This window comes from Chenopodium album, chromosome 22 (assembly GCF_948465745.1).
Source record: "Chenopodium album chromosome 22, dcCheAlbu1.1, whole genome shotgun sequence".
Lineage (NCBI taxonomy): Eukaryota > Viridiplantae > Streptophyta > Magnoliopsida > Caryophyllales > Amaranthaceae > Chenopodium > Chenopodium album.
Window position 1 is genome coordinate 15,800,262 of NC_137855.1, and position 25,670 is coordinate 15,825,931.

General features: G+C 39.0%; 1 protein-coding gene across 2 annotated transcripts; it reads left to right on the forward strand.

The window, feature by feature from the left end:
- The first annotated feature begins 18,582 nt into the window (after positions 1-18,582).
- On the forward strand, positions 18,583-25,157 carry LOC145605320 (phospholipid-transporting ATPase 1-like). 2 transcript variants are annotated; one of them, XM_081661356.1, is made up of 8 exons: positions 18,584-19,114; positions 19,759-21,323; positions 21,436-21,742; positions 22,142-22,844; positions 22,972-23,095; positions 23,255-23,474; positions 23,572-24,030; positions 24,623-25,156. In XM_081661356.1, exons 2-8 carry the CDS (start codon positions 19,865-19,867, stop codon positions 24,837-24,839), a joined length of 3,489 nt encoding a protein of 1,162 aa, XP_081517482.1. In that variant the 5' UTR covers positions 18,584-19,114; positions 19,759-19,864; the 3' UTR covers positions 24,840-25,156. The 2 variants fall into 2 exon arrangements, with proteins under 2 accessions (XP_081517481.1, XP_081517482.1); XM_081661355.1 differs by having other exon boundaries at positions 18,583-21,323; positions 24,623-25,157.
- The last annotated feature ends 513 nt before the right edge of the window (positions 25,158-25,670 follow it).

The window sequence follows — 25,670 nt, forward strand, 5'->3', positions numbered from 1 at the left end:
TTTTTCTATAGTTCCCCCTAGTGTTGAGCCTCTTATTGAGTCTTCCCTTTCTATTCCAAATAATTCTGGCGAGGTCGCAACTGACCTTGCCCTCCTTGATGTAATGACCAATGATTTCAATAAAATGAGTACCTTTGCTTACGATGTGTGTCATTTCCCCAACCCTGATCAATATTGCTTTGCTAATGATAAAAATGATAAAGAGATAATAAAAGCAATGGAAGAACATGATAATAAAACGGCAATTATCGAAGATACAGAAACAATCAATATTTCCAATGATACGACTACCAAAGAAGTAAAAATTGGATTAACACTAAGTCAAGAAGAACGCAAAGAGTTAATTAACTTACTTAGTGAATTTGTTGATGTATTTGCTTGGTCTTACCAAGACATGCCAGGTATTGACAGGGATATTGCACAACATACGATACCACTCATTCCAGGTATGAAGCCCGTTAAGCAAAAGTTGCGTCGTATGAAGCCGGATGTGGCTCTCAAGATCAAAGAAGAAATCAGGAAGCAACTAACAGCGGGTTTCATCAAGGTATCCAAGTATCCGGAATGGATAGCTAATGTGGTTCCAGTCCCAAAGAAAGATGGAAGGGTCAGAATGTGTGTTGATTACAGGGATCTCAACAAAGCAAGTCCCAAAGATGGGTTCCCTCTACCTCACATTGACATTCGGGTCGACAACACAGCAAACCATGCACTCCTTTCCTTCATGGATGGTTACGCTGGATATAACCAAGTGCTTATGGCCGAGGAAGACATGGAGAAAACCACATTCATTACACAGTGGGGAACATATTGCTATACGGTAATGCCATTCGGGTAGAAAAACGCGGGTGCCACCTACCAAAGAGCAGCCACAGCATTGTTACATGATATGATGCACAAGGAGGTGGAAGTCTATGTTGATGATATGATTGTCAAATCAAAAGATCGCCCAGGCCACATCATTGCACTTCGCAAGTTCTTTGAAAGACTCCGCAAGTACAATATGAGATTAAATCCAGCAAAGTGTGCATTCGGAGTTACATCAGGCAAATTGCTTGGCTATGTGATCAGTTCTCGAGGGATTGAAATAGATCCCACGAAAGTCAAAGCAATCATGGCCATGCCACCACCCAAGACTGAGAAGGAGATTCGAGGCTTTATTGGAAGATTGCAGTACATAAGTAGGTTCATATCCAAACTCACAGCGATATGCGAACCTATATTCAAAAAGCTCAAGAAGAATGTTCCAGTGACATAGGATGACGACTGCCAAAAAGCTTTCGACAAGATCAAAGAGTACTTGTCAAACCCACCTGTGCTAGCACCAGCAATGCCTAACTTTCCTCTTCGACTCTACCGTACGGTCACAAGAGAAACGATGGGGGCAATGCTAGCACAAGAGATTGAAAGCAAGGAGAATAAAATCTACTATTTGAGCAAGAAGCTTCAAGGATATGAGACATGATACACATTACTTGAGAAGTTGTGTCTCGCACTTGTGTGGGCTGCACAGAAATTAAGGCACTACATGCTTACTCATACAGTACATGTCGTATCCAAGATGGATCCTCTCAAATACTTGTTCGAAAAAGCAACACTCAATTGTAGGTTGTCAAGATGGATAGTCAACCTTGCTCAGTTTGATTTGAAATTCGTACCACAAAAGGCCATCAAGGGTTCTGCGGTTTCTGATTTCCTAGCGGACTTTCCACTTGAAGAAGTTGAGAAAGAAGAAGACGAGTATGATTTCCCTGATGAGGATCTACTTATGACTGAAGATGATAGATGGACGCTCTATTTCGATGGAGCTTCAAACCAAAGAGGGTGTGGTGTAGGAGTCTTGCTCATATCACCCAGTGAAGAGCACATCCCAATTTCAATGAAACTCGACTTTGATGTCACCAACAATGCTGCAGAGTATGAAGCATGCATTTTGGGATTAGAAACAGCGGTGGCCTTGGGAATTAAGAAGCTCAGAATTTACGGTGATTCATCACTAATCATTAACCAGATCTCTAAGAGATGGAAGGTGAGAAGTGAAAGTCTCGCTACGTATCAAGCTCATCTGGAAACTCTCACGGAGCAACTAGATGAAGTGGAATATACGTACTTGCCTAGAGAAGAAAATCAATTTGCTGACGCACTGGCAAAGTTAGCATCAATGGTGCGCATTCCAACAGACACAATCAGGATGCCGCTAACTATAGAGCGAAGATATGAGCCAGCCTATGTTCACGCACTTGATGATGAACAAGAGTCATAAGAAGAAGATGAAGAACCATGGTATATGGATATCCTTAACTATGTGACCAAGGGTGAATACCCTCCTAATACTGATAAAAGGGCACGCCCTGCTTTGAGGCTCCTGGCCTCACAGTATGTGCTCATCAGGGGAAAACTCCACAAAAGGACTGCGCTAGGGAGAAATCTCTTGTGCATAGCTGGGAAAGAAACACATAAGACCATGGAGAACCTTCATGCCGGAATATGTGGAACACATATGAATGCTAATATGTTAGTCCAAAAGATTCAACGACAAGGATATTATTGGACTACTATGGAGAGAGATTGTCACGAATACGTCAAGAAATGTATGAAGTGTCAAGTCTACGCAAATCTACAGCACGTTCCACCTTCGCTTCTTTACACATACACTTCCCCATGGCCTTTCTCTACTTGGGGTATTGACATCATCGGCAAGATAACGCCACCAGGGCAAGGAGGACATGAATTCATCCTCATAGCAATCGACTATTTCACTAAATGGGTCGAAGCTGCCTCATATGCTAAGTTAACGGCAAAACATGTAGCTCAATTCATTGAGAAAAATATCATATGCCGCTATGGGGTACCTCACGAAATGATCAGTGACAATGGGACACACATCCAAGCCAAGTGTGCAGAATTACTACAGAAATATCATATCAAGCATCACAGATCATCACCCTACAGACCACAAACAAATGGTGCAGTCGAATCGGCTAACAAAAATGTGAAAACTATCATCGAAAAGATGACGGAAAATTATAAGGATTGGCCGAGCAAGCTACATTTCGCCCTTTGGGGTTATCGAACTTCTGTTCGTACATAAACAGGGGCTACCCCATTCTCTTTGGTCTATGGAGTTGAAGCCGTACAACCAATAGAGCTTGAAATCCCCTCTCTACGAATTGCATTGGAAAGCCAATTGGATGAAGTCGACTGGATTAGAGCGAGATATGATGAACTAGTCTTACTTGACGAAAAACGCTTGGCAGCTTTGCATCATGTCCAAACCTACCAACAGCGTATGGCACGACATTTTAATAAAAAAGTCAAGACTAGGAATATCAAGGAAGGTGATTTGGTACTTAAAGCACTTCGCAAAAACGTGCTTGATCCAAGAGGAAAATTTAGACCGAACTGGTCAGGTCCATATATTATCAAATCTATTTTGTCTAGCGGAGCAGCACAATTAGTAGACATGGATGGTAACGGGTTCCACAATTTAACCAACTTGGATCAACTCAAGAAGTTTTATGCCTAGTTGCATGGGTTCATGACCCAATAGAGCTACGTTTGACCTGATTCCTTTTTAAGGATACGTAGGCAACCCCTCAAGGGGACCCGGCCACTTTAAAAACAAAAATCCCTTCTTCGTCGACTAAATATGGCACACAAGGCAGAAAAACGCAATAAAATTACAAAGGAGAATCCACCGTGACACGGTAGAAGCCACCGCGCCACGGTAAAATCCACCGTGACACGGCAAAACCCACCGTGACACGGCAGAATCCAGCGTGTCACGGCAGAAGCTACCGCGTCACAGCAGACCTGTTCTTTACTAATTGACGCTGCGCCACCCAAACTGCTCCCGCGACACACTAAATTTTACCGTGACACATTATGTTAAACCGTGACACGGCAGATTTTTCCGTGACACGGCAATGCAGACGTTGTAAATTTTGTTATTTTTGTTGCTTTTTCGAATATTTTATTCGACAAATATTATTATTCTTCCATTGCGTCCGACTTCTTGACTCGGATTAAAAAAAAAAAAGAGTCATTGTAACTTTTAATTAAGGCAAAAATAAATATGCTATTATTATTGAAATAAATATGACTACAATTATTGGCATCATACGCCTTATTTAAAAATTAAAACTTAAAAGCAAAGCAATATTGGTCTAATCCTTCTTCACTTTCGAAGCGTCATCTTTCTTGTCCACTAAGTCGGCCTTCACCATTAGTGTGTCCCTTGTAGCCCGAACCGTCACACCCCTTGTCGAACTCTCACCCCTTTCATCCCTCTTATAGTTCTTAGGTTGCTTTTCCCTATAAACCATCTTTTCTTTACCCTTTCCTTTCACATAAGTCTTCTTCTTAGGCATTATAGGAGTTTTAAACTCAATTCCTTGTGTTCTCGGACCAAGACGATCTTTAGGGGGCGCCTTCTTACTTCCAAGTCGTTCCTTCATATCAAATTTACGTGATCCAAACCTCTCCCTTCTACTTCGAGGATTCAACCATGCCTTGTACGCACTAGATAAGGGGGGAGGAGCTTGATCACTCGCAGAAACGGTCCACATAGATCTTGCAATCCAATAGATCTCATACTTGTGAACATTACTTTCATGCAATGATACTTCACGAGGACTATCATTATAGCGTGGAATTACTTGTTCAAGTCCATATTGTCGCATCACTCGAGAAGGACAATAAAAAGTCAACTTTGATATACTAGGAATACGGCAATACGGTGTATCATGCGTCCCAACCATCCTAGTAAGTCTCCACCAAGGCACCACCCATCGAATGGAAAATTCTCTCTTTGCAAAGAACACCTTCCAATCATCATACGACATGTTTGCAGAGTAATTTTTCTTCCTTCGGACTAGATCATTGGGACCATATTTTTCAATATCGTCGGGGGCTTTAAAGAGTTCTAAACGCTCCATCAACCAAATCTGCAAAAAAAAAAAAAAAGGAGTCAGTTCCGTATTAAAAAAAATAAAAAAATAAAAAAAAGCAGATTTTTCACCGTGACACGGCAGACTGCACCGTGTCACGGGAGAGCTATACCGTGACACGGTGCTTGCCAGATGTCACGGGAACTAATCAGAGGCCGTCTTTACCTGCAGCAATACTAGAGAGCCCTTCCTGATGGCTTTCCGGTCAGATTTTGCTTCGTCAAGGCCGCGCAAAGTTTCTCCAACGCAAGTAGGCATAGGGGATCTTCCAGATTCAACGTGTTCAAGCACAGACGCTAAACAAGCATGTCCTACCCTACCGTTTGCAAATAAAAGCTTGTTAAACATGCAAAAAATATAAGCCCTTCTACGGTATACATGATATGACTCAGAGACAGTGCGATTAAAATATAAATTTGCAAGCTTTTCTAGATCTACTTCATTACCGCACACAATCCTATTCAAATCAGGATCTCTCAAATTCAAATGACGTTCAAAATCCTGGTAATAGTATTCGCGCAGAGTAGGCATGGCAACGAGATTCCTAGCAGGAAAGCCAAAGATGGCACCAAATTCCTCTGGCAGAGGGCAGAGTTCATCATAATCAAACTTAAAGCAATGAGTTTCTGGACTCCAGTAATCTAAGGCTGCCCTCAGAAAATCATGCTCAATCGCGACATGTCTCAGGGCTAATAAACCTCTCACATAAAACAACTCCAATTCTCCTTTGTCAGCAGCAGTCAAAGAATATGACCAATCACGCAATATGTTATCAAAATTCTGAGACATTATTATTGAAATATAAAATTCTAATTATTTTGTATTTTGTAATTATGCATATCATGAATTATGGGTCGTTTTTTATAGGCGAAAAGGGGCGGAACATGGAAAAATTTATCAAGTTACACGCGTATAAAACGCGGCTGCAATTTTTATCCCCGTGACACGGGAATATCCACCGTGACACGGGAATTCCCACCGTGACACGGGAATTCCCACCGTGACACGGGAACCCTTACCGTGTCACAGGACATTTTACCGTGACACGGTACGATATTACGTGTCACGGTGCGCACACGCTTTTTATTTTTTATCCCTGTCCTATTTTTCCGGATATTTTTGTTTACCGTTTATCTTCCACTCTTATTTCGAGAGTTTTATTCCCAATAAAATTCTCCCTTTTTATTTTTATTTTTATTTTTATTTTTTGGGGAAGTTTTTATTTTATCTTATTTTTATTTGCTCCTTTTTATTTTATTTTATTTTATTTTTGGGGAAGTTGCTTAACTTGCTCCATTTTATTTTTGGGGAAGTTGCTAAACTTGCTCCATTTTATTTTTCATTTTATTTTTGGGGAAATTATTAAACTCGCTCCATTTATATTCTGGGAAAGTTGTAAAATTAGCCTTTGTATTCTTTCTTTTCTTTTGTTTTTTTTTTCTTTTGGGAGAAGGTCGGTACCCTCCACTTACGAAAAATAACGGTATTTTTTCGCGTCGTTAATAAACACACAATCACACACAATCAGTCTCAAGCACACACTAACATACACATTAAATAAAATCAAAAGCATAGAGTGTGAATAAAATATACAAAGTAAGTCATAGTACATAGATAGTGTCAAGTGTCATCAAGCAAAGTACAAATATAAACCCTCGATCAAAATCTCTAGAACTACTATCAGTATCATCTCCAGCCTGAGTATCCGGAGTATACGGGGGCTGAGAACCAAAGAGTCCCTCCATCATCCGAGTACGAGGAGTAGTGTCCCTACTAGTCCCAATAACTCCAGTAGAAGACATGGTCAAAGCAGGGCCCGTCCAGCTGGTAAACGGCGTAGACTAACTCCAAGAAGTAGGAAGCGTCGGTGAAGTCATCGTCCCAGACAGTGGAACTGAAAACAAGCCAGGCCCCGGACAATGGAGCTGAATATATGCCCCGATCCACAGGAGTGATGACTGGAGTGAACTTAGACTGTGACGGCTGCGAAAATGAATGCTGCTGCCACTGACCCTGAAAATGCTGGAATGGCAGGGAAGGCTGAGGCTGCTGCAACTGAGTCTCACGAGACGGCTGAGAAAGCGGAGGCTCCCGCTGAGACCGAGAATGCCGACAAACCAGTGGAGATCGTCTGCCATGACTAGGCTCCCCCTCGTCCGAGTCTCTATGCCTCGAGCGCGATCGGGACCTCCGTCGCTCCTGAAAAACACGAAATCAAAGATGTTAATGATGCAAGATAGAACAAATGGTAAAATAAAAAGGTGGACATACCTCAAGAACATCACTAGAACCGCCTCGACAACTCGCGCCACGCCGAAGCTTGATGATGCAATACTTCAAGGCGTCAACCAGCTTCATGAATCCCATCATCTCCGGGTGAGTAGGCTGAGAACAAAGCAAAAGAAAATCAGTAACAAGAGGTATTAAAAAAGGGTGAACAATATGTCAGAAGTTTACCGGCTCAAACACGTCAGGCAAAGACTCCTGCGCCTGTCTGTAACCCTCTGGCACGTCAGCAATGTGGTCCTCAGTAATACCAATAGGCCCCGGGTAACGGACAGATTGAGGTGGCAACTCAATCTTCCCCACAGGACGAACAATCGTCTGAAAATACGATCGAATGATCAGGTTATTCGACGATTTAAACAGAGATTAGTGACAAAATTCTCAAAAGAAACCATACCTCGGGAAGACGGGGTGGAGGAGCCAAAAGGGGAAGCACGTCCCGCGAGTAATCACCCTCCATGTGCACGAGCCCCTGCCAAGGGAAAGTGAACCGCTCTCCGCTGTTTATCAACTCCCTGAGCAGGCGTGAGTCCAACATCGACTCTAGTGGAGGCACAGGCACCACAAAGCGATCATCACTATGCTGACGAACGACACGCTCTACAAGATACCAAACAAAGAGACCAGTACCAACAAAAACAGTACGGTGCGCTGAAAGCTGCAGGGCCTCAGGAAGGTCAGTCATCCTTGCCCAAGGCCGATACTGGATGTCAATAGCCACCTGAAAACCATAAAAAGTTGCAATGAGATGCTGAAAATGACGTCAAGATAAAGAATGGTAGGCTGCAAAATTAACTCTTACACCAACAGAAGAGGTGCCTCGGCGTAACAACCCGCGCAGCATAGAGACAGACTCCACTCGTGACTCGCCTCGGTCACGCCAGCTATCTCCAATAGGGAAGTCATGGATCGCTCCACGACGTCGACGAGGGGCCAATCTCGGGAAATACTCATAGAACCAAAGCTGCAATGAAAAAGTAATCTCTGAGCACATGAGTCAAACAAATTGGAACAAAACAAGAAAAGGGAAGATCATCACCTCTACGACTCTCCATAAGCCGTAAACAGTCACGGGGGACTGGTCATTCAGCTGCCTGCATCCATGACGTAGCGACAAGAGAAGATCCGCATATCCAACGCTAGCCCAGCTAAGGGATCCTACCTCGTTAATCCTGACTAAAGAAGGAAGATAGCAAACGAGCGCGCGTGAACTCCTATCAGGAGAAAGAGTCATAGAAATCAGAATCAAAATGAAGACCCGCACTCGCTGCTCGGGAGACGTCTCCTCCATGTCAAAACCCTGGGCCAGAACGGAAGCCAGCTCTGATCGCCCGCTCCTCTGACCACCTCGAGGTACCGGCTGAGTCCTAATATACTGAACGACCGGGCCCAACAGATCTGCTACCTCATCAGGCGCCCCCCAGCTAAGGTCGCGAAACTGTCGCACGACCTGGTCAGTGAAGCGCAAACCGGTAATCATGCTGAAGTCCAGTGGGGTCACTGTCATCTCCCCCCAAGAAAAATGAAAAGTGTTGGTAGTATCCCAGAAATACTCCAACAATGCACGAACAACTGTCGGGCCGCAACCCCGGGGGCTGCGAAACCCTACGACCGCAGAATAGAAGTCCACTAAACCAGCAGATATCCACAAGGCATTCGTATCAGGATCCCTCGTGATAATCTCATGCAGTCGAGGAATCAAATCTCCAGCTCCGGATCCATGATGGCAAAGCGTGCCATCGACTATGCCGGCAAGTGGACGGTGAGAAACGTGGTTCTCACGACAGAAAACCAACTGATCGGGTGTCCATGGAGGTGGAACCCATCTACCCCTACTCGAAGAAGCGCGCGGCTCGGTATCTAGGGCATCGTCCTCCGCACCCTCAGGAACTGTGGGAGTGTCCTCCCGAAAAGCCTGACGCCGGCCACGTGTGGAAAGATCGCAATCCCGCCGTCTAGGCATGCTATTTCAAAAATAAAAATCTAAATGCTTAGCATCATTTCCTAAGTTATTTATTTATTTATTTATTCAAAAATGGCTTATCAATTACCTCCGGTTGCATTTTCTGTTATACGCTAAATTTTTACCTCAAGGCTAAAAGTTAGCAAAATAATAGAATTATTACTAGTATTAAGTTTCTCCATGACAAACTAATACTACAGTTCTCCTAGCCGCATGATACTATGTTCTCCATGACAATATAGTACATACACAAAATTATGTTTCGAAATTGCACAAAAACAATAGATCAACATATCATGGCATATTTTACAAGATCTAGCACCAATATTTCACCATTTCAAGTGCAAGGAAATAACATGAACAACAGGAACATCATTTCACAAGTAGTACCCAAAAAATGGTGTTTTGTTCAATTCTCCACCAAATCATGCAATTTTTGTCTCCAATTTCTCACCAACACACATACATACATATACAAGCAAATTCATGGCAATATTTGTGACATACAACCTTAAAATTAAAAATCCCCAATTTGATTTATCAAGGTTTTCACATGAAATTAGAGGCAAATTCGAGACAAATTAAGAGGAACTTACTTAGGTTCTTGGTGGAGGTTCGAATATGAGGAGTATAACAAAAGATTGGAATGAATTTGGTGAAAAATCGAGCAGCAAAAGCTCGAAAACAGCTCCGGTAAAAAACCCCTGTTCACCGCGGCTCGGTAAACTTAAACCGTGACACGGTGGCTAACACCCGTGTCACGGTGGAAAGGAATAGAGACGGTGAAGAACTGGCGGCGACAGTGGATCTCCTTTGCAGCAGCAATGAGCCTCTAGCAATTACGGTGCCCTCACGCAGCAGCAGCAGCAACAGAACACAAAGAAAACCGCCGTTACACGGTTTCGACTCCCGTGTCACGGTGGCGCTGGACGGGCGCTGGTGAAATAAACCGAGTCGCGGATTTTTGCGAGAGTGAAAATGAAAAGATGGAGAAGTATGAGCAGCAGAAATGGCGAATTGGTGAAGCAGAAAGTTAATTTTAAGGGTGAAATATTACCGTTACGCACTCCATTTCCCGTGCCACGGTGACCGTTACCAGGTAACGGATATATCTGACGTGGCGCGCAGGAATCTGCAGGTCAAACGCACGCAAATCCACGCCAATTGACTAGTTTGAATGGCAAAAATTGCCCCGTGACACGGTTTTTATTCCCGTCTGACGGGATGAGTTACCGTGTCACGGCATGATGCCACGTGGCACGGTGACTCTGCGCTTGTCCTGCACACTTTTCGAAGCCGTCAGCGGATATTCTTGGCATTTTTGACTAGTTTGAACAATTTTTCCGAGGTTTTTGGACAGTTATTTTCTCACGGAAAAAGCGCCGAAGGTTCTAACTGATATTTAAAGGGGACCAAAATTACTATTTTACCCCTACCAAGCGTCAAAGTCTATTTTTCGACATTTCTAACACCTAATATGGTCGAAAAGTCGACTTGAAGGTAAATCATCTACGGCCCACGTTCGGGGACAATCGAACCACTATTATTCCGGCGCAAGGTTCTCGATACACAGAGACTTGTAATTTCAATAGACAATTTTTTCCTCAAGCATGGAAAATTGTCGGTCGTTGTCACCTCTCAACACGAAGAAGTCAATGATTATTTCATTCATAGACTTTCCTCAAGCATGGAAAGTATTCATTCATCGACTTTCCTCAAGCATGGAAAGTATTCATTCATCGACTTTCCTCAAGTATGGAAAGTATTCATCTATCGACTTTCCTCAAGCATGGAAAGTATTCATCTGTCGGTTTTCCTCAAGCATGGAAAGCATTATCGGTGGATTTCTTCAAGCATAGAAAACCGCTAAAATCATCATTCGATTTTCCTTAAGCATGGAAAATGTTATCCGGTAGATTTCTTCAAGCATAGAAAGTTACCAAATTCATCAGTCGGCTTTTCCTCAGGCATGGAAAGCATTTCAGCGAAACATAATCCGGTGGATTCCTTCAAGCATAGGAAAATACCAAACTCATTTGTCACCGATACACTGGTGTCAGATATGCATTCTATCCCTTTACACTTTTATCTGTAGAACTAATGTTTTTCTGCAGGTATCGGCGTATACAGAGTGATTTAGGATCGCAGAACGTCTTAAATCATTCTCCGTCCCTATCGACAACTTTGACTATCGTTATCGAAACTTACGTTTCTACAAACTCAATCAAAGTGGGGGCTTCTGTAGACACCTAAAAATGTCTCCCCAAAACCAAACCCGATGATGAACAACCTTTCACCGCCACCATTGGTCGGGTTTAGTATTTAATCCCGAGAGTGCTTAAAAATCATATTTAATTAAATTCGTATTTCTGAATAGTCCATGGATCAGTCTTGGTGTTTGGTAAAAGCATAGTTTTAATTTCAGCCCAAAACCCTTTTTTATTTTATTGTTTTATTATTTATTTTTGGCCCAAACCTTTTATTTGTTTCCTTTTATTTATTTTCTTATTTTAGCCCGATTTTAATAAATCAGAAAAATGGCCCGAAATTATCAATCGGCACTTAAAATGCTGAATGAAATTAGGGTTTAAAAATGAATTTAGACGGAAAAAAGGACAAAATTGTCCTGTGTCACGGCAAGGAATCCCGCGTCACGGGAATCTTTCCCGTCTGACGGCAAAGAATCCCTTGTCACGGGAGACCTGATGTGACACGGGTACAGTATGTGTCCCTTCCGCGTAAACCCTAACGCGTATTCTTCCCCCGCTTTCTAAAAATATCCCGCGTCACACAAAAGTGCACCGTGTCACGGGATTCTCTCCCGTCTGATGGTGGAGTTTCCCGTGTCACGGTACAGTTTGCCGTGTCACGGGATACTGTTCTAGGGTTTCTGTCATTTTAGGGTTCCGTGTGTTCCCTCAGCACATTTTTCTATAAATAACCCCTCATTTCTGATGAACGGGGCATCAATTAACTCTCTCATTTTCTCTTCTATGCTCTAGCCTAAACACTAGCCTACCCTTTTATCTTTCAAAATACCTTCCTTAAGCACTCCAAGGAGTCCGTAATTTACCCGGGGTTCTATCCTTAAACCACGGCGTGAAAGGTAGAACTGTTTGAGGGTTTGGCCCTAAATCAACTCATTTAATTTAATTTCATTTCATTTTTAATTATTGTTTAATTATTTTCCTTGAAGTTACTAACGCGTTTATTGTTTTTATAGTAGCAAGCAAACAAAATCAAAGTAAGGAATCATATTCCTTTTATTTCTATTATTTTTCTAACGATTTTATATTGTTGGATTTATTGCTATATTGCTTCCAATATTAATGTTTGTTTATTCTATATTTTATGATCACCATATTTCATGTTAAGGGGAACATGTAATTGAAAATCACGACTAATAAGATAATTTGGACAACCGGTTTAGGTTCCTTTTAATCTTACTATTAAATCGAAGTGATCACTAATAATTAGAATAATGTGTGCATTAATATTCAACCAATTTAGCTTAATAATAGTTTGGAGCAAATTGAATATTTTGTTTGTATGCCTTTGAGATCACAAGAATACTTTTCACAATAAGAATCGAGTAGAGGCCAATACGGGCGAATGTGACTCCATGACTCACTTCGTACCATCATCCCCGATCCTCCTTTCGTGGTTCCGAACCATATGGAGTTAGTAATCTCATGGATTATGAATGGGGTGTAACCTTCACGGGTCAATCGTTGTTGCCTTCGTTGTCCCTTAATCGTGGTTGCCTTTTATGATCCGTGAACGGTTTACAAGTTCCTTAAAAACTTGTTGGCGGCTCCCTACTTTATTTGTCCCTAATCGTTGTCCCTTATCGTAATGTCAATTCCCACTTCCTATGAGTGCCAAGCATATTCACAACATGCTTTTAAGTAGGCGCTTTTCAAACGACGCCTACAATTAGATATTAAAAATTTTAGGGAATTGAAGTATAAAAAATCCGAAAAAAAAGTAACTGTTAACATTACATTGTGATGGAGGATTATAGTTCATAAGCAATGGATGATCCAGAGGATGATATTTGGGAAAAATTGCTTCACTTCCAAGAAGATTGTTCTCTGGAAGAATTGCTAGCCGCCAACGAAGCCCAAGACAAAGACAAAGGTGTGTTGGTGGCCGGAGATTCCAATCCCAAGGATAAAGACCCAACCGAAGCTACGCAATGTTTCGACCAGAGTGGTGTAGTTGAAAATTCAACACTAACGGAACCCATTCAAGAGTATTGTAAGGTATGATTAACAACAATGATGGATTAAGAAATTGGTTATAAATTTTGTGCTTAATATCTTAGAATCATTCAAATTTATAATTACTATTTGAATTCGTTCATGAATTAATTTTGTTGTGGGGATTGTATGTTAAAGGTAATTTGTTGACGTTGAATTGGTTAGTAAACCAAGAACCGTTGTTGATAGTGTTTATCATAAACGGAAACAAGTACACGTGCATGGATAATTATATGAACATGCAGGGTCAAACTTGACTATGGCCCTAGTGCAAAATATCAATTACCACCCACGAATTCATTCATTAAAATAGTGTATTTAGTTTGTGCTTACTTGTACTACCAAAGAGGTAAAAAGCAATACCATATATATGTCAAATGTTGCTATTTAAAAGTAAAATTCTATGGTAATTACAGTCTATGTTGGTGCCGAATAATTTGCTCCTTATTTAAGCATGTAGCAACAATCAAATTCATTAATTGTAAGTGGTCGTAATAATTATAATCATGTTGTAGGATGATGTTCATACAGAAGGGATTGTTCTTGAAGGTCAGGGTCAGATGGAGTGTTCTGTGACAGCAGTAGAAGAAAGAGCTGAAATTCAATTAATGGCTCACGCTGATGTTCATGTGCGCCCTCAGTCACAGGAAGATGTGCTCCATCAGCCAAAGGAGGATGCCTTCCGTCAGTCACTAGAAGTTGTTGCGAATAAGGTTTATAACGAAACCATATTTTATTATACATATATATGAACTGGTCCTAATTACTTGTTAAAGATCTTGTTACTTTAGCATGATTAAAGTGTACTATAATGTTATAGGGTGATGAAAAGGATGGGAGGGTGCATGAAGATCATCATCACAAGGAGGGGCCTCTGTCTGAAGTTCTGTCGGTGGTGGACGTTACTAGTGAGGTAATAGTCGCTACAATATTGATATGTAATTATCTAATTAACATTTATAGTGTGTGCTAATTATTTAATGGTTGTGTCGTATAACTTTTGCATTACCACATCAAAAATCTTTAAAATTAGTCAAGATTAACAATAAGTTAATGTCCTTCGCACTAATAATTATCTTTATGTTGTATTGTGATGTTATTAAGGAGGGGCCTGTGTTTGAAGATCATTCACACAAGGCTGTAGGTGTGGCAACCAATGTTTTTACTGAAGAGGGCGGCAATGTGCATGCAAGTCTGGCCGGTGAGGGGCCTGACCTTGCAATAGAGACACCAGAGGATCTTACCAAGAAGGTATTAGATGATACTATTTAAATGTCAATTTAACCAAACTTATTAGTAAATCTGCGTGTTGGCCACTTTAATGTACTTGTTGTTTAAATATGAACCTTAACATTGAAACATAGGATACGAGTGTGTTTGAGGATCCCCAAGCTCTCAAGGCAGTTGTTGAGTCAACCGAGGGTTTCAATAAAGAGATTGACAATGTGCATGAAGATATGGCTAAGGAGGGGCCTGACCTTGCACTGGAGACACCAAAGGATCTTACCAAGAAGGTAGTACATGTTACCATGCATTTACATGTCAACAAATCCAAATTTATTACAATATCTACGTGTTTAATACTTTAATGTACTTGTTTAAATACTAACCTATGTACTGAAACATAGGAGACAAGTGTGTTTGAAGATCCCCATGCTAACAAGGTTATTGAAGAGTCAATCGAGGGTAGTACGTATTACTAAAGAAATACGCAGTGTGCAAGAAGGTCTGCCCAGAATGTGCATTTGAGAGATCAGAGGACCTTACCATGAAAAAGCTTATTTGAAAATCTCCGGGTTTATTGTACGTTTTTTTTTTCAATATTAACCTATGTATTTAAATACAGGATACGAGTATGCTTGAAGATCCCCATTCTCACAAGGAGACAATTGAGGGTGTTAATAAATTGATTTGTAATGTGCTTGATGGTCTGGCCAAGGAGGGGCCTGACCTTGCACCTGAGACATCATATATTCTTACCAAGAAGGAGGGGCCTAAGCCTGCAGTTGAGGCAATGAATGGTACCAAAAAGGTGAAAATCGTTACCATACAAATACTAATAAAGCCTAAATTATTGATAATTTGCTTGCTAACTATCCTCTATGATACATTTCCTTATGGTTTTGAAAATAAACGTAAACATTCATATTAAAACATAATTAGAAGTAATTGGTGTGTTTAATAAAATCACCAGTGTATTTAAAACTATTAAAATTATCTTGATTCAAAATTGAGAATCATTGATTTGCTTTTTTCATTAACAGTTGATATGATTTTGTAGGATGATTGTGGGTTTAAGGGAAGTAGTGATCATGAAGACTTGCCCAAAGAGGGGCCAGAGCCTTCACTTGCAGCAACGGAGGAGTTTACCAACAAGGTTACACCTGTTTTAATTTAAATGTGAAAATATCCACAATTAATTTGTAAAAAATATGCTTGTACGATGAGTGTTGGTGTTCAAATCAAGATTTTTACCATCTTAATAAATTTACTTATTAAATTATAGGTTAAAGCCATAATATTGTGCCAATATTCACTTATAATTTATGATATTTTGTAGGGTGTTATGGATAACGTTGGCAGGGCGCACGATGACATGCACAGTGATGGTGCTCAGCCTGGTCATAAGGAATTTACCAAAATGGTGAATGCAGTTACCAAACAAATATCATAGAATCCTAGATTCATTGTAAATAGCATGTTAATTTCACTTTTAGAAGAATCCCAAATTTTCACCAATGAAAATTATGAATTACTGATTATCCTTATGGATTATTTTATGGTGTAGGATGATGTGGGTAGGCTGCATCAGCCTGAATGTCATGCACAGACTGAGGGGCCAGAACAGCCTGCATTTGAGTCAACAGAGGACTTAAGCAAAAAGGTAAAATTTTAATATTCAAAATGATTTTAATTTAATGATAAACTTATAAAATTCATATTAATGTTAACTTATTGATTTTCACGTATTGTTACTTGTGGTAAAATTATTAATGTATAAATCACACCATTATTAAAAAAATTAAAACCACTATCATTGTATATGCAAATCGTATCATTTTTAAACATAATAAGGACCAATATGTGTTTTTTTTTAAGATATATAAATCCTAATAAATCACTATTCGTTGTTTTTATCTACGTCACAAAATTCTTAAATCTTATTCGTCACCTTTGCTTAAGTGGCAAGTAATTTTTTAATTCTAAAATAAAATACAAATCTAATTTTTAAATTGTCGAAATAATATAAAAATGCCTAGCTACTTTATATATATATATTGTTGTTATTATTATTATTATATAAATATCAGAAAACCTACAAAGTTAAGCAATTTACAAGAAATTGGTTGGAATTCGAGATACAATATGGGCCCCCAAGTATTATTAATGTTGAGAATAATATTCAATTCATACTACGAAGTATAGAGGTGTCAAACCCAAACCGCCCGAAAAAAATTATCTGTTTCGAACTGTAACCGATCCGATTTGATTCGAGAAATTCAAGACCCAAACCCGATCTGTAACCGAACTGAACACAACCCGAATCCGAACTTGACCCATCTGAACTTAACCCGACACCGATTTGATCCGACCTGAACTCAACCCGAATCTGATTTGACCCGACCTGAACTCAAACCGAACCGATTTGACCCCACCTGAGCTCAACCCGATCCGAAATTGACCCGACAAATAACCAATTAGATCCGATCTGTTTTGACCCGAACTGATATTAACCTGACCCGATTTTAACTCGATTTGATTTTTACTCGATCCGAATTTAACCCGACCATAATTGATAATTGACCTTTCTATTCAAGTTCTTATACTATATATTTAATAATTATTAATAAGTTAACTTTTTTACTACAAAGAAATAGTTGAGTCTTAAGTTTACTACAAACCCATCACGTGAGACAATCTGACCAAGAAGTAGGTGGGGTCCATATAAAGAGCTCTCTCTTCCTATCTCTCTCCTTTTTTCTCTCTCTACCATGTGTTTTTAGAATATTTTAATCATTGTTATGTATTTACAGATACATAACATTCCTTCATTACTACTTCCTCTACAACTGTGCATTATCCTAGAATTATAGGCATTATACATCGTACGGTTATATACACACTACATACATATGCAATAATTTATGCTCAAATAAAAAGAATGTACATAGTAACAATTAACTATCAATATGTATAATGTCGTGTTTTTAATATAAAAATTGAATTAATAATAAAGTAATTCTAACAACTCTAACAAATATCTTATACAAATTGAATTAGTAATAAACTAAACTAATAGTACATAACTCATAACCTCGTAAGATTGTATAATTGATGAAAGGTTGTAACCTTGTAATAACCTTAAAAAATTGATATTCTTTTTTTGTATATATATATCACCATATGTAACTATTACTCGTCAATATATCACTATTTCGGTCTCACTTATATAGGTATGATAAGTTATCGATAATTATTCAATCTCAATTTTCCTTTAAGATAAAAATTATACATAACCTAATCAAATGAGAAAACTAAAACTTCGTGCTTCGTAATTAATAATCATATTGAACCAATTATAAGGTAAAAACACAAAAAGGAATTGAATTGAAACTGACCATTTAATGAATCAACAAATCAACCTTATCTTAATCAAACCGAACTTGACCAAACCGAAATCATCCGAACCGAAATCAACCCGACCCAAATTCATCCGACCCGAAGTTATTCGGTTAAACCTATTTTAAACCCAATCCAAATTTATCCGAACCGAAAGTGAACCGATCTGGAGTTGACTCGACCCATATCCGACCCGAACTCGATAGACCATGACCCGAATTTGACCCGATTCGAGTTAAAAAGATAATTTTGATCCGAACAGACCCGATTCGAGTTAAAAGGATAATTTTAGTCCGAATTGACACCTCTAACGGAGTATTAACGTGAGTATTACTCTCAAATGAACAAAGTCATACGGAGTAGCATTGAATGTTTGTCCAAGTCATGATCTAAAATTCACACCAAAAAAATCACATAAACACGGCATTTTGAAATAGTTGGGTAGTTCATACTACCTTCATTAATTAGTCACTCCTGCACCCATCAAATCAATCATCAATCTAAACTCATCAATTACACTACAATTTACAAGAAGAAAGCTAACCTTCATTTTTATTTTCTCCAATTTTAAATTCCATAAATATCCACCAAATTATTCAAACAACAGCAATAATATTTTAACCCATTATAATTTATAAATAATTATTAAGATTCTTGTTTAAAATGTTCAAATCATGATTATTGAATTCTTAAAATTCCAGTCAAATTGAAGCACCCCATTAATTCTTTTTCTTGTAAAATTATTGATCTTCTGGAAACAGCTTGGAACTTCAACTTCTCTCTCTAGTTTCTCTCTCTAAAGAATTTGACTAACAACTCCAAATACTTTTCAATGGATGTTTGAAACAAAGGGGAGGTTGGCTGTTGTCGCCACCCATTACGACTCTTTCTCTCTCTACATTATTACAACTTTCTCTCTCTAAAAATGCCATTGACCTCTGAATTTTCTTATTCATGGCGGATTTTGCTTCATAACAAGGCTATTATTATTCACCTCTACAATGGCTTTTCTCTAAATTTCTCTCTCTTCACAAGTAAGTTCTTTCTCACACAACCCATTGTAAGCTAGAATCTGTAATTTGAGCTGAATTCTGCTTTTTTCTTGTAATTTATTTGTGTAATTTGTTAGGATTTTGTACTAAGTTTGAAGTATAATTACTGGGTTTTTCCTGAATTTGAGTATAATTTTGTACTGTTGTACTAAAGTTGATCGAAGGTGTAACTGTGTAAGGGTGTTGATTTGATTAGCCCTAATTTCTTAATTTAGAGGGTTAATTGTTAAATTAATAGCATTATTGTGAAGAATTAGCATCTGGGTATAGGGTAATTTGTGAATTTGAGTATAGTTGACTATTTAAGGCGTGAGAGGGGGGTTATGGTGTTTAGATCATGAACTCGAATCGACGTTTTTGATCTTGTTGCCTTAAATTCGGAGTTCTGGTGATTTTGTGGCGGTTCCTGCTGCCGTGTTTGTTGATCTGTTGACGATTGATCTAGGGAGTTCTTAGTCTGTTCTTGGGATGGATTATAATAGACCAATTCAGAATTCGTCGAAGAGTGACTCGGTTTTGTTTTCATTGTCTATGGGGAGTAGTTTGAGATCCCCTTCACTGAGGGAATCCAGCCAACAAGCTGAAAATATTGTAAATAATGATCCCTTTTTGATTTCTTCGTCTAGAAGGAGTGTTTCATCGTATCAGTCTGTTTCTCGTGGAGCTCCTGATTCTGTTTACGAGACAGACTCGAATTCTGCTGTTGAACATTCAGCAAGGAATGATGCTCTTATGCGCTCCTCATCTCGGGGAAGCTTTCAGTCATACAACTGGAGGTCTGCTGCAAATTCTGTGAGGGAAGTGAATTATGCTGATTCGGACCCAAGGCCAGTAAGATATGGATCAAGGACAGCTGATTCCGAAGGCATGGGTCTGTCCCAGAGGGAGATAAATGAGGAGGATGCAAGATTTATCTATATTAATGATCCAGAAAGGACAAATGAGAAGTTTGAATTTGCTGGAAATACTATTCGCACTTCGAAGTATTCAATCATCACCTTCTTGCCACGGAATCTCTTTGAGCAGTTTCATCGGGTAGCTTATATTTATTTCCTTATTATAGCTGTTCTCAACCAGTTACCCCAACTTGCAGTCTTTGGTCGGGGTGCGTCTGTATTGCCTTTAGCTTTTGTATTGATAGTTTCAGCTATTAAGGATGCATTTGAGGATTTTAGGAGGCACCGATCTGACAGAGTTGAGAACAATCGGCTTGCATCAATATTGGTCAATGGTAAGTTTGAGCATAAAAAGTGGAAGCATATTCAAGTCGGTGAAGTGATAAAGATTTCTTCAAATGAAACTCTTCCATGTGATATAGTGCTTCTGTCAACCAGTGATCCAACAGGCGTGGCTTATGTGCAGACCATAAATCTGGATGGAGAGTCAAATTTAAAAACACGATATGCAAAACAGGAAACCCATTCAAAGAATCCAGAAAAGGAGAAGGTTGGTGGGTTAATCAAGTGCGACAAGCCCAATAGGAATGTATATGGATTCCAGGGAATTATGGAGGTAGATGGGAAGAAAATGTCACTAGGGCCTTCTAATATCATTTTAAGAGGTTGTGAGCTCAAGAATACTGATTGGGCTATTGGAGTTGTGGTATACGCTGGGCGTGAAACTAAAGCTATGCTTAATAATGCTGGAGCCCCATCTAAGAGAAGCCGCCTTGAGACACAAATGAATCAAGAAATCATTTTGCTTTCTCTTTTTCTTATTGCTCTATGCACCATAGTGTCCACCCTTTTTGGCATATGGCTAAGGCATCACATGGATGAAGTGAATGAGACACCATATTACCGGAAAAAGGAGTACAATAGGGGTCCTCCAAAAGATTATAACTACTATGGCATAGGCCTGGAAATATTCTTCACATTTCTCATGGCAGTTATTGTCTTCCAGATTATGATTCCCATTTCACTCTATATATCCATGGAGCTTGTGCGGGTTGGTCAGGCTTACTTCATGAATCGAGACGCCTCCATGTATGATAGTGTCTCGAATAAACCATTTCAGTGTAGGGCCTTGAATATAAATGAGGACTTGGGGCAAATAAAGTATGTGTTCTCTGACAAAACTGGGACACTGACTGAAAACAAGATGGAATTTAAATGTGCCAGTATATGGGGGACAGATTACAGAATTTTGACAGATGATGAACCGGATGAACAGACTGCATACTTTATTGAAGGTAAATCTTTAATATCAGTCCTACATAGTGCGGAGTATTACTTATTTTGAAGTGTAAAATAAACTGACTCTTTGTATCTTAATCAATCTTCTTTGTTCCTTGGTAAATTTAGTGGATGGGCAGGTCCTGACACCAAAGGTAAAGGTCAGAGTTGATCCTAATCTCCAAAAGTTGGTGAAGAGTGGAAATGACACTCATGTAGGAAGACGTGTTTACGATTTCTTCCTTGCGCTAGCAGCCTGCAATACAATTGTACCTATTGTGACAAATTCAACTGATGCCACGGTGAAAACAGTAGATTACCAGGGCGAATCTCCTGATGAGCAGGCATTGGTTTTTGCAGCTGCTGCATATGGCTTTATGCTTGTGGAAAGAACCTCTGGCCATATAGTTATTGATGTACAAGGAGAGAGACAAAGGTGATTTTAGACCCTTACCACTCGTCTTTTTCTGCTTTTTGATGCTACTTTGTCATGCATTCATGTGAATAATAGCTGTCAATATTCTGCTTTATTTCAGCATACAATGTCAGAATGCAGTAGAGTATTGTATTTTTCCACCTGTCAATGTTAAATTATGATTCAGGCATAGGCTCATATTATTCATAAGAAGGTTATAAACATGCCTTTCTCTCATGATTAATGTCATGTTACATATTATTACCAGTGATTCTTTTGTCAGACAGGTACAAAGCGACAGTGTGCTAGCAGATAATATAGACACTGTTAATCAATCCATGAAAAAGCAGTGTATTTAGCATTTTACATTTTATACCACTACAAAATTTTGCCTCTGATGATTTTCTTCCTTCTGAGCAGGTTTGATGTATTGGGTCTTCATGAATTTGATAGTGATCGAAAAAGGATGTCTGTTATTCTGGGTTGTCCTGATGGCACAGTGAAATTCTTTGTGAAAGGTGCTGATACAACTATGTTTAGTGTGATTGATAAATCTATAAATACGGATGTATTGGAAGCCACAGAAGCCCATCTTCATTCTTACTCCACAGTGGGTTTGAGAACACTTGTGGTTGGGATGAAGGAGCTTGATCATCTTGAATTTAAGCGGTGGCAGTCTTCTTATGAGGCTGCAAGTACTGCTATAATGGGAAGGGCAGCTCAACTTCGCAAGGTTGCTAGCAACATCGAAAAGGATCTGACGATATTAGGTGCCTCTGCAATCGAAGATAGACTGCAGCCAGGTGTTCCAGAAGCAATAGAATCTTTAAGAAATGCGGGTATTAAAGTTTGGGTATTGACTGGTGACAAGCAAGAAACGGCTATATCAATTGGCTATTCTTCAAAGCTACTCACAGGCAGAATGAGACAGATTATTATAAATAAAAACTCTAAGGAATCATGCAGGAGGAGTTTGCGTGAGGCTCTGGATATGTCAAATAATATGTCAACAGCATCTGGTGGTGCTATTGACAATGAAGGAATTTCTGGACCAACTCAACTTGCCTTAATTATTGACGGTAGCAGTCTTGTTTATGTTCTGGACTCTGAACTTGAGGAGGAGGTAAGATAATTATAACTCTAGTTCTTTTTCTCCAATATTTAACCTACGATTATTATGTATGGCTCCATTTGTCACAAAGGTGAATATATTCTGATTTGTCTTATTTTGTGGTTTTCACCTGCTGCAGCTTTTCTTGTTAGCCAGTAAATGTGATGTTGTGCTGTGTTGCCGGGTGGCTCCATTGCAAAAGGCAGGAATCGTTGCCCTCATAAAGAAGAGAACTGATGACATGACCCTTGCGATTGGAGATGGTATGGAGCAAGTTATTTTATATTCTCTTCTTTTCCTTCCCCTATTATGTTATTAGTATCTACTGGAAGCATACAATTACATTTATTAGAAAAGTAATAGTACTTGATATATTCTTGGTTTCTGTTTCTTATCTTGGGTTCATCTAAAAAACTCTTCAGGGGCCAATGATGTATCGATGATTCAAATGGCTGATGTGGGAGTAGGAATAAGTGGACAAGAAGGCCGACAAGCTGTCATGTCTTCAGATTTTTCAATGGGACAATTTCGTTTTTTGGTGACGCTGTTGTTGGTTCATGGACACTGGAATTATCAGAGAATGGCTTATATGATATTATACAACTTTTATAGAAATGCAATTTTTGTCATTATTATGTTCTGGTAAGATTTGTTGTGAAGTACTTCGCCTTTTTTATTGTTGAAGTCCAATAACGGTATATGAATGAATGAAGTCCAACTCATGTTCATCCCTGTACAGGTACACTATCTATACTGGGTTTACTTTGACTACTGCAATTACAGAATGGAGCAGTGTATTGTATTCTGTTGTGTATAGTGCTGTGCCTACTGTTGTAGTTGCAATTCTCGACAAGGACTTGGGTAGAAAAACCCTTCTAAAGTTCCCTAAGCTCTATGAACTTGGACAGAAGGAAAAATGCTACAACCCAAGGCTTTTTTGGCTAACTATGGCTGACACTTTGTGGCAAAGTGTAGCTGTCTTCTTTCTCCCTCTCTTTGCATATTGGAAGACCGACATTGATGCTTCTACCCTTGGTGACATCTGGACAATTGCAGTTGTAATAGTAGTCAATTTGCACTTGGCAATGGATGTAGTAAGGTGGAACTGGATCATGCATGCTGCGATATGGGGATCTATATTTGCAACTTTCATCTGTGTCCTTGTCATTGATGCCATTCCTGTCTTGCCTGGTTACTGGTAAATTCTCTTCCCTAATTCTTCAGAACTATATTTGCACTGTTGTACATAATATAACTTGCATGCTTGCTGCTTCACCAATTATGTAGATATTGCAATAATAGCTGGGTTTCATAAAATCTGTTTTGGATATCACCTGCCCCGTGAATCACAATAATTGTCAAGTTTCCTAATTAATGTCATGACATGTTGATATTGTCTAAAAAATAATTGCTTAAAAACTTCCTCTGTTGCTTTATCTTGCTAAAAGTTACAGACAACATTCTTCAAACCCTCTTTGTAGGAGCTTTGCCCATGTACTTTTAAGAGTTTTGGGGCGAGGTTTGCTACTGTGTTTCATATTTTGGATATTAATTTGGACTTTCTTTTCAAAGTAGGGCTGCAAACATCTGACTCCCTCTTTTATCTCATCTGGGTGAGAGCTCATATGAGTCATTGGGTTAATGATAAATAGATTATGATTATGGTTAACATCAATTTTGACAAAACAAATTTGCGAGCCTTGTACTATATAATCTTTTTTTCTAATAATATGTGTAATATGTTAACAAATAATAACATATCACTGAATTCAAGTACCTTTTTTTTACAGGGCTATGTTCTATGCAATGGGCAAGTGGTCATCCTGGTTTTGTCTTCTTATTGTCCCGGTTGCTGGCATAATCCCACGTTTCGCTGTTAAAGTTTTCGGCCAACGCTTTTTCCCTGGTGATATCTTGATTGCTAGAGAAGCTGAAAAGTTCGGTACGTTTTCAGATTGGGAACGTGGGATTGAAATGAATCAATTGCCTAGTAATGGACTGAGTTGATACATCTAAACGAAAGATCCTCACCTTTAGGCTTTTGTTTTCCTTTGTAAAAAGTTTCATATACGAGTAGGGATTTTTTCTTCTTTTATTAGAAAATATCATCATTCTTTGCTATCCGAAGGATAGAGGTTAGTATGTTGCTGGGTTGGCAACGCCGCATAGAGGTTTTGTATTGTATGTTTCCTCTTTGTATTTATTCATTTATTGATATACGAAATGTAAAATTAACATTTTTTGTAATACTAAAGATAGGAAAAGTTGAATGATATGGATTTTGCTAGAGAATTGTTGATGTCTGGAACTAAAATGTGAGAATTGGACCACCAAAGCAACAGAAAATGTTGTAGCAAAAACTATCGACTTTTCACAAACATTTCATATCCTTATTAATGAAGTAAATATTGTTTGCATGTGCTGGTGGTCCACTGTTTGTTTAGACTTGGATTAAATTTTACTTTTAATTTAGTACTTCATGCAAATATACCATTTTGGGTGTTTAAAAATGTTCCTCCTATTACTCTCTTCGTCCCTAAATTACATTTCTCTTTGAAAAAAAAAGGACCAATAACATTTTTGGTGAAAAATGAAAGGACAAATCATATTCATCTAAAGTGATGCACATGGATTTTGAACTTTTTAAAGACATTAATAAGAGTGGGAATAGGAAAATAAGAGTGAGAACTGAGAAATTAGAGAAAACATTAATTACAAAACAGAAAAATAGGGATAATTTGGGATATTTTGTAAAGCTTTACTTACTAAAAAAGGAAAGTAGCAATGTAATTTTGAAATACCTAAAAAGGAAAACAGGAATGTAAATAAGGAGCGGGG